The 15814-nt window shown below is 42.4% G+C and overlaps 1 protein-coding gene across 2 annotated transcripts in view; it reads right to left on the reverse strand.

Moving 5' to 3' along the window:
- F8 (coagulation factor VIII) overlaps positions 1-15814 on the reverse strand; it is a 103364-nt gene that overhangs the window by 35769 nt on the left and 51781 nt on the right. For both annotated transcript variants that reach the window (XM_027838931.1, XM_027838933.1), the window contains 2 exons: positions 10301-10510; positions 4223-7376 (listed from right to left, as the gene is read on the reverse strand). In XM_027838931.1, coding sequence (XP_027694732.1) covers positions 4223-7376; positions 10301-10510 — 3364 coding nt within the window. The remainder of the gene's footprint in view (positions 1-4222; positions 7377-10300; positions 10511-15814) is intronic.

A 15814-nucleotide genomic window follows, 5' to 3' on the forward strand; every position in this document is an offset into this window, starting at 1 on the left:
AAAAGCAAAAGGGGGAAAAGCAAGTAGTTTTGTAGTTGGTACTTAAAAACTGCCTAGTACAGGTCTTCCTTTTCCTTTCCAGATTGAAAAGAAAGAAAGAGACTTGTGAAAATCACAATAGTAAATAATTTGGAAAGATTAGAGATATCATTTTGAGAGTGGACAATTGTGGTTTTTTTGAATGATTTGGAAGACTTTATTTGTGCAGGTAAATTAGAAGCAAAGTCACCTACAAGGAACTGAAATAGACAATGCATTTTCAAACTTATATTGGAAATTGGAAGTGGTTTACTTGACAAAATGAGAAAGTAACTGTAAACCTTGAAGTTTCAGTTCCGCTCAGGGAAAAGTCAAGTTCTTCAGTTGTATAACATACCTTTGTGCTAATTTGCACAGTTGAGGAAACCAAAGCAGACAGAGGTGAGGTAATTTGCCCAAGGTCAAACAATTAGTAAAAATCTAAGGGTGGATTTGAACTCAGGTCTTCCTAATTTCTTTTCTTTTTCAGGTGGGTGGGGGGGTGGGAGAGGCATGGCTAATGTATGAATTTTTTTGACTTGACTATGTATATTTGTAATTTTGTTTTTCTTGCCTTCTCATTGGAAGGGGAGGGGAGGTAGAAGGGCGAGAATCTGAAACTGAAAATAAAACTGAATTTAAAGACATATCTGTAGCAGTCATTAAAGTATGCTCTTTAAGAGCAAGAACTTTTGCTCATTTCTTTCAGGGATGCACTGGAGCCAGCTCAAACTGGCTCAAGAGCCGATTGTTAAATTTTCAGTGTGAGCATTTATACCTCAAAAATCAGCAAATGCAATAAATCAGGGCCTGATTTATTGTTGATTGTCTAGACTTAAGAAAGTGATAGAGAAAATGTTAATAAGGCAGATTAAATTTAAAAGTGTGTTCTGTTTGTGTGTATGTGCGTGTGTGTATACACACACACACATTTCCCCCCCCGGAGAGCCTGTTGTTAAACATTTACTAGCACACTTTAAAATAATATCCATTCTTCAAAACCATAGAACTAAATAACAAAAACGGCATAGAAACACATGTGGATAGCCTCAAATCCTGCACTCCACTGATAGAGAACCAGCTAAGGATGGGGCTACCGGCTCAGTCTGGTTTTCTCTGGTCAAGGGCAGACATTCTGAATATGCCTCGTTGTAACAGAGGCCCATGTGATTTCTTGTCCTAAGTAATTCCCATACCACTGTCCCTTCCAGTAGGGAGAAATAGCCAAATGACTACTGCAAAGCTACAGGAGATCTGGAGAGCGCATGGGTGTGGTGCTGGTTAAAGCAATTCTTTGTTCACTGTCTTCCTTTGAGGATGCAACCATCTAGAAGCCTTCTCCTGGGCTGTTTCACATTTCCTGGGAATCAGCACATATCCTGGCTGTCTTATTTGGGGAACATAGCCAGTCCACCTTCTTTCCTGGTCATAAATGTGAAGCCTTCCACCATCCTGATCACTCTCCTCTGGCTGCTGGCCAGTCTTTCCTAAACTATCACAGCCATGACTTAACAGAACAGTTTGGGAGTGGCCTGACAAGTCAGAGGACAAGTGGGACCATCATTTCCTTGTTTCGGACACCAGTCTTGATACTCACATGGATCTGTAATGTCACTCATGTGGCCACTCTCTCCAGAGTCCAGATAGCCAGCCATTTCATTCTCTCTCACCCTGGGCAATTCTCGGTGTTGTTGTCCACAGAGGTTCTCCATTGCACTCCCTCTGGGTCCTTGACTGTACCATGGGTGCTGGCATAGTTCTCAGGTTGTCCAGCTGTTCCTCTTCACTACCTCCTTTTCTGGTCGTACATTTTAACTCAATTCAATTCAATGACATTTCTCAAATGTCTTTCCATGCAAGGACCTGGATTAGGTGTTAGACATGACAGCTTTCATGCCATTTTTTCAAATGCCTTGCTTGAAACCAGGTATGCCACATCTCCAGCATTCACATGATTGCCCAGGGTAGTAACCCAGTCACAAAAGGAAAGGGAGGGGTAGCTAGACAGTGTAATGAATCAGCCTGGAGTCAGGAGGACCTGAGTTCAAATCCAGCCACAGACACTTACTAGCAAGTCACTTAACCTCTATTGTCTCAAAAAAAAAAAACCAAAAAAAACCCAAAAAAGGAAATGGACTAAATCTGACATGACCAGTTCTGGTCATGCTTGTCTTAGTGACCATGCCTTCCTTTTTCAAATGTTCATAATCTCTCTTACTAATACATTCTAGGATTTTGCCTGGAATTGAAGTCAAGGCCATAGGCCTATGGCTTTTTTGGACATTTGCCCAGCTCCAGCTCTTTGACACTTCTCCCTTACGCTGTACTCTGTCTCTGAAATTCCTCTTCCTCCCTATTCTTAGTTTTGTCTTTTGGGGCCCTGCAGAACAAGGTTAATCTCTTGCTCACATGACAGATCAGACAGTTGAAGGCAGCTACCATGTCCCCCTGAATCATTTTTTTTTCAGGGTAAATAATCCTAATTCTTTCAACCAATCCTCATACGGCACAGACACAAAGATCGTCGCCATCTTGGTTGCTTCTTCTGGACATTCTCATGTCCTCTCTAAAATGTGGTGCCCAGAACTGAACACAATCATCCAGATGTGGGCTGACAGGACAGAGGATGCCTGTCTAGAATTGGACACCACGCCTTTCTTAATGCAACCTAAAATCACATTAGTTTTCTTGATGCCTATTACTACTGTTGGCTTGGCTACCTACAGCCCCTATGCCATTCTCATACAAAGTACTATTAGTTCAGATCTCCACCTTCCCATAGTTGAGAGGTAGAATGAAATGAATCTATTTGCAGCCCTCTGCCTAATCACTCACTTCTACCCTCACTTCTTTTTTTTAATTGTTATTACTATCTTTTGTTTTTATATTGTCTAAATTTTCCCCTCCTTATTCCTCCCCAATTCCAGAGAGCCATCCCTTATAACACATTTTTTAAAAACAAAAAGAAAGAAAAGAAAAAAAGAGGATAAAGAAAAAATCAGCAAAATTGATCAATACATTGAAAAAAAATCTGACATTTGCAATATGCAGTATTCCACACCTGTGAACCCCCACCTCTCTCAACATCAACAGAGGAGTGGAAACAGATGCCTTCTCATGTCTCTTCTTTTGGGTCTGGCTTGTTCTTGGCATTTCCCAGCATTCACTGTTGATTGTTCTGTGGTGGTTCCTTCCATTTCCATTGTTGTCGTCATTGTCCATATTGTTTTCCATGCTCTGCTTCCTTCACCTGGCATCATGCTTCTCTGTGTTCATCATATTTGTCATTTCTCACAGCCCAGTAATCTTCCAGTACCATTCTAGCACCATGGTTTGTTCAGCCCTTTCTCAGTCAATGGACAACTACTTTGTTTCCAGGGCTTTGCCACCACAGTTGGTGAATAAAGAACCTTCTTTTTACTCCTTGGTTTCTGATAGTGGAATCTCTGGGTCAAAGGGTATAGACATTTTAGTCACTTTTGCATAATTGCAAATTGCTTTGCAGAATGGTTGTACTGATTCACAGCATTAGTGTGCCTATTAACCCACAACCCCTCCAACATTAACTTATTGCCATCTTTTGTCCTCTTTGCCAATTTGCTGAGTATAAGGTAAAATGTCAGGGTTGTTTTGATTTGCATTTCTCTTATTAGTGATTGGGGGCATTGTTTCATATGGTTGTTAATAGTTTTCAATTCTTCTTTTGAGAATTGTTTGTTCATTTCCTTTGACCACTTATCTATTTGAGAATGGCTTTTGGTTATATATGTGTGTGTGTATGTGCGTGTGTGTGTGTGTGTGTGTGAATGTTGTAGAGATATACATAATATATATGTTATAGATATTTATAGATATATATTATGTATATATGTGTGTATATATTAATTGTATATCTTGGATACAAAACTCTTTTTGGAGAAATTTGATACAAAGATTTTTTTTTTCCATTTGGCCACTTCCCTTCTTCTTGTGTTAATTTTGTTTGTATAGGAGCTTTTAAGTTTTATGCAGTCAAACCCACCCTCACTTGTTTCAACTCCCTGTCTTACAGCTCTGCACTTATCTCCCCTGGTGAGCATCAAAGTACTCAAACTCTTACTTTTGAATCGGAAGAGTCCTCAACCAATGGTCAGCCTGGCCAAAAGACCCTCTAGCAGAACAAAGGGAAAACCAAATGGGTTTTATAACATTTGGGGAACCTTACCGGCCTCCTAGGAAATGGGGAGATTTGTTCAGCCCATAGTCCCAGATTTTTTCCTGGGCAGCAATGAAGTAGTGGCGAGTTCGTTTCTGGAAACTGCGAGGCCCCTGGCTCTCACTATCTTCATAGATATCAAAATCTTCCATTTGGATGTCCAGGCTGCTGTCATCATAGCTGTCTTTTTCTGTCTCTAACTGGACAGAAGTCAGGACTGTTTCCTCTGGAAGGAAATTCAATGCAAATGGTTGTTGAGGGCTCTCAGAAGAATTGAGGCCCAAGGTGGGAGGGGGCTCTGCTTGTTCCTGACTTTTTCCTTCTGTTACTTTCTCCTCTCTCTTGAGTAGGCTTAGGTGGGGAATAGTATCTGTTTTGGGAAAAGTTTGATCTTCTGGCTGATGATCTTGGGATTTCCATTCTTCTCCTGTGAACATCTGGTTGGCAATACGGCTAGCCCAGAAAAAAGGATATATTTCCTTAGGGAAAGGCCTTGCTAAAGCTTTGACTTCCCATTTTATTAAGGCCACTTCCTCTGACCTCATCCCTTTACTAGATTCAGTAGCTGCCTGAGATCTAAGAGAAATGGCCTCTGCTAAGTGATACGGGTGGTCAGTGATACTTGAACGAGGAGCCACCTGTGTCTCTGACCTGGTGTCTAAGTCAGGCAGGCCTTCTTGATGTGCAGGCTTACCAGGATGTCTTTGAAGAGAGGTCATCTCTCCCTGGGCACTACCCACCTCTTGGCCTTCTGAAAGCTCTAAGTTGAGGGTGTTTAATGCAACATCACTTTCTTTGATTGTGTACATAGCCCAACTGCCTTCTTGAGTTGCATGGCTTCTTTCTTTGAGGTTGTTAATATGGTCTGTTGACTGGAGTTGAGAAGAGTCAGTGTAAGAAGAGGACAAAACCAACTGGGTAGGGCTTGGGGATGGAAACAACTGAGCCTTTTGAGAAGATAATGTGGAATCATCTGGCCTAGAGGCCCCTTGGCTACTCTCAGGCCAGTAGGTCAAGAGAGGATGGGAAGTGGCAGCTTTCTGTACCTCTCTAGAGTCTGGCTTGAGCATGTTACCTTGGAGTATAAATTGTCTTATTTTTGACCATTGGATTACTGTGGCATTGTCTCCAAACTCATTCCCTCTTTCCAGCTTTTCCAGCAGTAGGCCCATCTGGGAAGGGCTCCTCTGACTTGGACTTGGGTCTCTATCCACTCTTTGCTCACTGTGATTGTCTAAAGTATAACTCTCTGAGTTTATTTCCTTCACATTCTTTTGAAGTATTGTTCCTTCCCTGGCATATAAATGAGTCTTCTGAAGCCTTGCATCACTTGTTGGACTACTTAATGTATTGGTCAATAGTTGCGAGTTTGGTAAGACTAGTTCGAGTGTATTTTCACTTCCTCCTTCCAACGTATCGTTCTCCTTGATGCTTGACAAGACAAGGGCTTTAAGAAGCTTCTTTCTGTCGGCCACCAAGTAGGGTGGAGGTGAGGCTGTATTCTCTGAGTCAGGTGTTTCCGTCCTTTCCATCACTTCTTGAAACTGTGGTCTTTGTCTTGGGGTATAAGTCTCCTGTATAGTGACTATCTGAGGAGGCCACACATTCTTGCTGTTGTCCTTAAGTCTCATTCCTCTGAGGTCAGGATCATTTGTAAATGTCTTTTCTGCTGGTGCCACTGTACTCTTTTCTGAGAAAGGATTCTTCCTATCCCAAAGCTCAAGTACTAAGCCTGTTGTCATGGGATGCTCCAAGGCAATCTCTGTCTCAGGGACCTGGGGGTCCTTTCTCTCCTTTGCCCTTTTACCATTCACTAAATCTGGTGGTGACACTTTCCTAAAGAAAGCTGAGTCTTCCTGGTGAGGTGATGCAGTCTTCATACTGTCTACAGCCAGTGGGACAGAGCGTATTTTTCTTGGGGGGTCCATGAGCTCTTTTCTCAGGGCCATCTCATCGGTTGGCAGATGATGGGGCATGGGAACAGTTACATTCCTACCTGGGAGAGTGCTGCTGTTACCCTGAGAAGGTGTTTCATGAGGCTCTGTATCTTTTACCAACACAATATCTTTCCTGACCGACAACCGGTTTTCATACAGGACCACTGGCCCATCCACAGGGAACCTGGGAGGGCTTACAGAGCCACCAGCTGCCATATTTGATCTGACCAAAGAAATCCCTTTGAAGGCCTTTCCTTCATGAGCTGCTCTGGCTTCTTGAGCACTCATTTCTTGGAATTCTCCATCCCTCAGCAGGGGAGACATTTTGCTTTCTAGGGAAACTACTTTTTCATCCTTTGAAGCCGCTTCTAAAGCCTTGGAGTCAGGAGGGTTAGGGTCCCTCAGCTGTATGGGTGTAGCTTTCTCAGTGAGGGGAGGGCCCTTTGGGCCTCCAAGGGTTTCTGGATGTCTTGACAAGGACCCTGTCTCTTTCCATTGAACAAAAGGGATCTGTGAAGTAGTCTCTCTTAGGGCTGCTGCCATCAGGTTAGAGGTTAAAAGGACTGCTGAAAGAGTTATGTTCTCGGAGGACCTGGGAAACTCAGAATCCTCCTTCCTCATGGCTACTCTGATCGGGGCTTGCAAACGCCCCCATGTGGGCTTACTGCTTTTGGGGTGGAGGCCAGGCCGTATAAGTGGAATTGGTGACCCAATCCCATAGTGCCGGAATGTCTCATTTAAACTAAGGGATTCAGTTGGCTTCCTGAGCTTTTGTACCCTGCCTGGGCTCTGGTTACTTTGCTCTCTTGGCCCAGGGAGATAGTTCATAGGAAGAGGCTCATAGGTTGTATTTTCCAGAGCCAGTTGGAATAGATTACCTAGGTCAGCCAGGCAGTGCTTAGAAAGCACTGGTGTATCACCAGGCATCAAGTTTTGTGACGTGGGCCCCTGGCTCTCCTTCTGGTGGTGGGAGTAGACTTTCACAGGGTCAGATTTGGATGCCATGGTGCTTGGGGAGGGCAGCTTGTTGGGGCATGGGTACCGATGCTGAATGCTCCTTAAGCTTCTGGGCTCCAGGAATCTATCTTTCCTCAACAAGTCAGCTGGTAGCTCATCATAGTACTCCTGAGAATCCTCAGTGTTCCTGGCGCAAGTTGCAACCTTCAACAAGGCCGTCATGCCTCTGTTCCTAAATTCAGGGTTGTGGCAGCCTAGCATCCAGGTACCTAGAGACAAGGGAAGAAGAGCAACAGCTTATTAGGAAGCGAAGGCTAGCCTAGCCCAGCCCAGCCCAGTCTGGCCCAGGATGCTGCTCTGATATGCCTGTGCTAGCATTTCCTCTTTTCTGAGGCCACGTGATGGTATCTTTTCCCAGCATTCTCAGGTAAAAGCTTGGAATCAGGAGAGGTAGAGTTGGCATGGTGCCAACTGCTTTAAAGTTGGCAAAGTACTTTACAGAGACTATCTCACTTGAATTTTACAGCACCTTGGACATAAACATTCCAGGAAGAATTAGCCCCATTTCACAGGTGAAGAAACTGAGGCCCTGAGAGGTGACCTGACTTTCCAAGGTCACACAGCTATGAAGTGTCTGAGGAGGGATGGCTCTTCCAGACCCTGAGTCCAGCATCTACACCCACACTCTACTATGTGTCCTCACTCTGTGACTGGTATTATTTCTCCCCTTTCCCTTCTGCTTTTTTCCCACTTTCTCCCTTTTCCCTTCTTCCTTCCCTTTCCTCTCTTCTCTTGTCTTGTTAAACTGGCCATAATGTGGAATTCCAATGTATTTTAAGAATATTTGTTGTATTTAAAGGATTTCAAAGTATCTGTATGGATTAGGTCAGAGATGTCAAACAGCCCAGGGGCCACATGCCACTTCTGACACTCCCCAATGCAGCAGAATCAAATTAAAATAGAGTCAGGAAATATTTAACAGAACATAACATAATGCTTTAGAATGTCATTTTATACATAATATATAATATATAACATATAATATATATTAGCTAATATTAAATAATAAAATAGAGATAATACTACATTTTCAAACTAAGTCACCCTGCAGCCCTGCTACAGGGAATCTTCTCTATGGTTTCATGTCCCCTGTTTCTATTTGAGTTTGACATTGCTGGATTAGTGGATAGAGGGTTGGCTTTGGAACCAGAACAACTAGGGTTTAAGTCCTTCCTCTGATACATACAGGCAGCACGACCTTGGGCAAGTTTCTTCCCCTTTCATCACTCTAGACAGCTCTCCAGAGCTAGAAACTGCCGAAGAGGTGTTGACCTATATTGGTAAGGAGAGTTTTCTCTCCTGGGTTTTCTCTAACCCAGTTTCTATCTTTGTTAGACTGATTGAACACAGGTTTGGTTCTTGTTTGTCATTTTTAGATCATATGAGCTGAAACTTTTTTATTTCTATACCTCAAAAGTAAAAATGAAAGCCCTCAAGACAACCAAGTTTTGTTTTTTAGTTACATGTAGCCCTCGATGGCCCCTTTTCCTTGGCCCTTCATAGAATGTATTTCCCTGGGGCTCGGTAAGGACTGTCCTCCTCACCACCCCCCACCCCCAACCAACTCAAGGTCCTAGATCAGAACCCCAAAGAGATGTTCTCATAGCCCCTTCTCCTCCTTTTTCTCCTTTAATCTTTATACCAACCCTGTGAAGTCATTGGCTCAGGGATGGCTATGCACATTTCCCAGATGGGTGGGTGGGGGTGGGGGAGTGACTCACACCAGATCGTACAGCTCCTCAGTAGTCAAGTGAATCCTTTGCCACCTTGTCTGTACCACCTTGTCTTCCCAGGGATTAGAGAGGAGAAATAGAAATCCCAAATGCAAACCTAACTAGGCTTTCACTCAAGCCTGGAGTGGTTTGTATGGAACTCCAGACTGCTGGAGGGAGTGCTGAGCATTGAGTGCATGGTTGGTGCCAGAGGTTCTTTGAGGAGAAACAGATATGGCTTCCAAATAAGAAACAAGTGGAGAGAGAAGCAGTAGGCATGTAGGGGAAGCTGGCTCCTCAACATGACCCTGATTTCCAGCTTGCCTTCCTAGAGATTGCTAGAATGAACTACCTTTATTGAGATCAAGGCCTCTCTTGGTTTGAGCTGAGATAAAATAAGAGAGCTGGACCTTTGGTGGCAGCAGAGGGGCACCAGCCCCCTGGAGCCTTGCTGGGAAAACACAGGGAACTAAGATGACTGGCTGACTGAGACCTGGGGGCATGTTCCTCATCTGAGGAGGTCTAGAAAAGGGAGCTAGGAATACAGCTGGTTCCTTCTTGTTCCTCGGGCTTCCCTCTTTGCCTTTTTCTTAGTCTTTCTTCCAGGGACAGCAAGCAGGGTGGGGGAAGGGATTTCTGTGACTGGGTCACAGATGGTACACCTCCAGTCTGGCCTGGAGCTCACCCTCAAGGCCTGCCAGCTCAGCAGAACACACCAGTGCTTGGCCCTTCATTTAGAGAGACTTGAAGAGCCTAGGCTTAGCTGCCCACAAAGATGAGATCTCTACGGGGAACTGTCATCTATCTTAGTAGGTCCCAAAGTAACAAAATCAAGTGATAGCTCCACTCCACTGACTCACTGGCATTGTTTGAAAAAGCTGAAATAGCTGAAAAGGTTACAGTTTAGTGTGAGTGTTGACAAGCCCCAGGGCATGAGACCTGGACTGACCTGGGGCCTGCCACTTGTCTTCATCTTTTTAGCCCCATCTGGACAGTGGAGGTGCTCTCTCTCTCTCTCTCTCTCTCATACACACACACACACATACACACACACACTCTCACACATATCCTTCTATCACTCCTACTGCTGCCCTTTGAGGCCAAGTAGGACAAGCTTAGTGCCTTTGGTCTCTATGCACAAACTAAGGCTACTCTAGTTTCCACATACTTCATCTTTCTAAGACTCAGTCTTCACATTTGCAAAAAGAGAGTTTTGGCCTAATTGATCTCTCCTGAGCTTTGTTTTTTCCTCCCAGATGTGGAAACTCAATGCTTGATTTGGGTGTGGTCATTAAGCACTACTTCCTATTTCTCCAAATCCATTGATTTGGGTTTTAGTCTTGGCCCGAAGGTTTGCTACAATGTAGACACACCCAGGGATACAGTGGTGTGGCCAGTGGTCACTATTCTGAGTAACTGACCGGGGTTATCCATGGTCATGTAGACAGTATCTCCTGAAAATGGGAAGAGGGTAAGCGTGTCCTCAAAGACCATATTGTGCTTGAAGGTGTAGCCAGAGAAGAAGACAGACAGGAAATCGGTCTGGGCTCCAACACTGAGTATGTGCCAGTAAGCCACCTCGTGCAAGCAGGCAGCCAGGTGTAAGCTGTTGAACACATAGCCATTGATACCTGAAAAGGCAATGGAGACCAAAAGATTTTCTCAGGGTTACAGTTGGTAAGGTTACTGTTAGAGACAAGTATGTGGCAAGCAATAAATCAACAAACATTAAGTGAATCAGGACTCTCAGATTACTCCTAGACAAATATAATTTTGCTATCACAGAAAGACATGTTATGAATCAGCCTCACACACAACGTGAGGAATCAAGCAGGCCCAGGGACCAAAAAGGAAGAGGCGGCTCTAGATCTCAGGAATAGAAATCAGTCAGGAGAAAGCCCTAGAGCCAAGGTAGACATCCCTTGGACTGATTCCCAGAGTTGAGACCCCACCCCCTCAACCCCCCAGCAGCTGACCAGAGTTCAACAAGAATACTAATGGCCAACATTTTGGTAGCATTTGAAGATTTCTACAGAGTTTTATGTACAACAATAACCAATCAATAAATAAGTAGTAAACATCTAGTATGTGAGAGGCACTGTGCTGGGTAGAGGGAGTTTAGAGACAAAAAGGATGTAGTTCCTGCTCTTTAGGAGCTGACATTCTATTAAGTGAGACAACGTGGACCTCTGGAAAGGTATACAGGACATCTACAAAATTAATAAATACAAGGCATTTTTTATGGGTAGCCCTGGCTGCTTGGGGGAGGGGAAGATGTGGAAGGCAGCACCTGAGCTGAGCTTGGAAGGAAACTCAAGTGTCTACGTGGCCAAGGTGAAGAAAGAATACATTTCAGGGATGCAAAGCATGAAAATGGGAGATAGAGAAAAAGAAACTGGCTCATAGAGTGCCTAAAGGGGAATGATATATAATAAACCAGAACTAGATTGTAAAGGGCTTTAAATACTCACCAGAAGAATTCTTTTAATCTGAAAGGCAACCACCAGGAGCCACTAGAACTTTTTGAGCAGGGGAGTGACATGGTGTGCAACAGAAAAACAACTTTGTGTGTAAAATTGTAATTGTGTGTATGAATTGTAAAAGAGAGAGACTTGAGGCAAGGAAACCAATTAGAAGGCAGTTGCCTCCAGATGAGGAGAGATGAGGGCACTGACTGTATCTGTGGTATGTGGGAGAGGGGAAAGTTGAGGAAAACGTTGAGGCTGAGAACCTGGTTGACTGGAAGGATGGTTGTTGTTTTTCGGTTGTGTCTGACTCTTCATGATCCCATGGACCACAGCATGCCAGGCCCTTCTATCTTCCACTATCTCTCAAAGTCTGTTCAAGTTCATGTTAGTTGTTTCCATGACACTATCTATCCAGCTCATCCTCTGCTGTCTCCTTTTCCTTTGGCCTTCAATCTTTCCCAACATCAGGGTTTTTTTCCAATGAGTCTTGTCTGCTCATTATGTGGCCAAAGTATTTAAGCTTCAGCTTCAGTATTTGACCTTCCAGTGAATAGCCTGAATTAATTTCTTTAAGTATTGATTGATTTTACCTCCTTTTTGTCCAATGGACTCTCAAAAGTCTTCTTCAGCACCACAATTTGAAAGGGTTGATTCTGTGGTTCTCAGCTTTCGTTTTTTATAGTTCAGCTCTCACAGTCACACATTGCTACTGGAAAAACCATATCTTTGACCATTGTAAAGGTAAAGGCCTTTGTCCACAAGGTGATGTCTTTACTTTTTACTATGCTATTCAGATTTGCCACAGCTTTCCTTCGTAGGAGCATCTTTTAATTTCATGGCTGTAGTCACCATCTGCAGTGATCTTTGAGTCCAAGAATCAACCTGCTTCCATGTCTTCTCCCTCTATTTGCCAGGAAATATGGGACCAGTTGCCAAGATCTTAATTTTTTTTACATTCAGCTTCAAGCCAGCTTTTACACTTTCCTCTTTCACCCTCATCAAGAGGCTTCTGCACTCTTCACTTTCTGCCATCAGAGTGGTATTGTCTGCCTGTCTGAGATTGTTGATATTTCTCCCAGAAACCTTAATTCCAACTTTTGACTCTTCCACCTTGGCATTTCACATGATGTACTCTGCATATAAGTTAAATAAATAAGGTGACACTATACAGCCTTGTCGTACTCTTTCTCCAATCTTAAACCAATCAGCTAGTTGTTCCATGTTCGGTTCTAACTGTTGCTTCTTGGCCCACATACAGGTTCCTCAGGAGACAAGTAAGATAATCTGGTATTCCCATCTCTTTGAGGACTTGCCACATTTTGTTGTAATCCACACAATCAAAGTGTAGTCAATGAAGCAGAAGTAGATGTTTTTCTGGAACTCTCCTGCTTTCTCCATAATCCAGTGAATGTTGGCAATTTGGTCTCTAGTTCCTCTGCCTCTTTGAAAACCAGCCTACTCTTCTGGTAATTCTTGGTTCACATATTGCTGATGCCTAGTTTGCAGAATCTTAAGCATGACTTTGCTGGCATGTGAAATGAGCACAGTTGTTTGGTAATTTGAACATTGCTTGGCATTGTCCTTCTTCAGGATTGGGATATAAATTGATCTTTTCCAATCCAGTGGCCACTGTTGTGTTTTCCAAATTTGCTGGCTTCTGGAGTGCAGCACTTTAACAGCATCATCTTTTAGGGTTTTAAATAGCTCAGCTGGAATTCCATCACCTTCACTAGTCTTATTGTTAACTATGCTTCCTAAGGCCCACTTAACTATATTCTCCAGGATGTCTGGCTCTAGATCAGTAACCACACCATCGTGGTTATTGGTGATGTTAAGATTTTCCTTATACAGTTCTTTTGCGTATTCTTGCCACCTCTTCTTAATCTCTTCTGCTTCTGTTAAATCTCTACCATTTTTGTTTTTTATCGTGCCCATTTTTGGTATCAGCACCATATTTGTATCATAAAAAGAATTTGGTAAGACTCCTTCTTCAACTATTTTTCCAAATAGTCTATAGAGTATTGGAATTAATTATTCTTTAAATGTTTGATAGAATTTGTATGTAAATCCATCTGGCCCTGGTGATGTTTCTTAGGGAGTTCATCAGTGGCTTGTTATCATGCCCATTTTTGCATGAAACTTTCCCTTAATATCCTTAATTTTCTTGAAGAGATCTCTAGTCTTTCCCATTCTATTGTTTCTTTCTATTCCTTTGCATTGTTCATTTCAGAAAACTTTCTTATCTCTCCTTGCTATTCTCTGAAATTCTGCATTCATTTGGATATATCTTTCCCTCTCCTTGACATTTTGTTTTCCTTCTTTCTTCAGCTATTTGAAAAGTCTCATCAGATAGCCCTTTTGCTTTCTTGCTCTTCTTTTTTCTTTGGAATGTTTTTTGTTGCTGCCTCCTATACAGTATTGTAAACATCTGTCCATTGTTCTTCAGGTACTCTATCTACTAAATCTAATCCCTTAAATCTATTCATCACTCTCACTTCATATTCATAAGTGATGTTTTAGGTCATACCTAATATGGTCTGATGGTTTTCCCTACTTTCTTCAGTTTAAGTCTGAATTTTGCAGTAAGAAACTCATGATCTGAGCCAGTCAGCTCTAGGTCTTATTTTAACTTACTGTATAGAACTTCTCTACTTTTGTGGTTGCAAAGTATATAATCAATTTGATTGTCATATTGACCATCTGGTGCTGTCCATGTGTAGAGTCGCCTTTTGTTGAAAAAGAATATTTGTCAGGAAAATGATAAATGTTGGAGAAGATGTGGGAAAATTGGAACACTAATGCATTGCTGGTGGAGTTGTGAAATGATCCAACCATTTTGGAGAGCAATTTGGAACTATGTCCAAAGGGCTATAAAAATGTGCATACCCTTTAACTCAGCAATAGCACTTCTAGGGCTGTATACCAAAGAGATCATAAAAATGGGAAAAGGACCCACATGTACAAAAATATTTATTTGTTTTTTTTTGTTTGTTTTGTTTGTTTGTTTTTTTTGTAAGGCAATTGAGGTTAAGTGACTTGCCCAAGGTCACACAGCTAGTACGTGTCAAATGTTTGGTCTGATGCCGGATTTGAACTCAGGTCCTCCATGACTTCAGGGCTAGTGCTCTATCCACTGCATCACCTAGCTGCCCCAAAAATATTTATAGCAGATCTTTTTGTGATGGCAAAGAATTGGAAATTGAGAGGATGCCCATCAACTGGGGAATGGCTGAACAAGTTGTAGTATATGAATGTAATGGAATACTATTGTGCTATAAGAAATGATGAGCAGGGGGGCAGTTAGGTGGCACAGTGGATCGAGCACTGGCCCTGAAGTCATGGAGGACCTGAGTTCAAATCCAGCCTCAGACACATAACACTTACTAGCTGTGTGACCCTGGGCAAGGAACTTAACCCCATTGCCTAGCCCCCAAAAAACCAGAAATGATGAGCAAGCAGACTTCAGAAAAACCTGGAAAGATTTGCATGGATTGATGCTGAGTGAAGTGAGCAGAACCAGGAGAACATTGTACACAGTAACAGCCATGTTGTGCGATGACTAACGTTGATAGACTTAGCCTTTCTCAGCAATGCAAGGATCTAAGACATCTCCAAAGGTCTCGTGATAGAAAATGCTATCCACATCCAAAGAAAGAACTATGGAGTTTGAATGCAAATTGAAACATACTATTTGATACTTTTTTTCTTCTCTTTTGTTTTGTTTTCTCTTTCTTGTGGTTTCTCCTATTGGTTCTAATTCTTCCTTACAACATCACTAATGTGAAAATATGTTTAATAGGAATATATATATATATATATAGCCTATATCAGATTGCATGCCATCTTGAGGAGGGAGATAGGAAAGGAGGGGGAGAAAAATTTAAAACTCAAAAGCTTATGGAAGTGATTGTTGATAAATCAAAATAAAAAATAAAAAAAGAAAAAGAGTGTTTGTTATGACCAGCGAGTTATCTTGACAAAATTCTATTAGTCTCTGCCTTGCTTCATTTTGTACTCCAAGGCCAAACTTGCCTGTTATTCCAATTATCTTTTGATTTCCTACTTTGGCATTCCAATCCCCTATGATGAATGTGACATCTTTGTGTATGTATGTGTTATTTCTAGAAGACATTGTAGAACTGACCAACTTTGGCTTCCTTGGCATCAATGGTTGGAGCACAGACTTGTATTACTGTGATGTTGAATGGTTTGCCTTAAATTCAAACAGATATCATTTGGTCATTTTTTTTTACTTTTTTTTTCTTTTTCTATTTTTTTTTAGGCAATTGGGGTTAAGTGTCTTGCCCAGGGTCACACAGCTAGTAAGTGTCAAGTGTTTGGTCTGAGGCCGGATTTGAACTCAAGTCCTCCTGACTTCAGGGCCGGTGCTCTATCCACTGTGCCACCTAGCTGCCCCCATTTGGTCATTTTTAAGATTATACCCCAGTACTGCTTTTCTCACCCTTT

Source organism: Vombatus ursinus, unplaced genomic scaffold, assembly GCF_900497805.2.
Source record: "Vombatus ursinus unplaced genomic scaffold, bare-nosed wombat genome assembly UNPS02014831.1, whole genome shotgun sequence".
Taxonomy (NCBI): Eukaryota; Metazoa; Chordata; class Mammalia; order Diprotodontia; family Vombatidae; genus Vombatus; species Vombatus ursinus.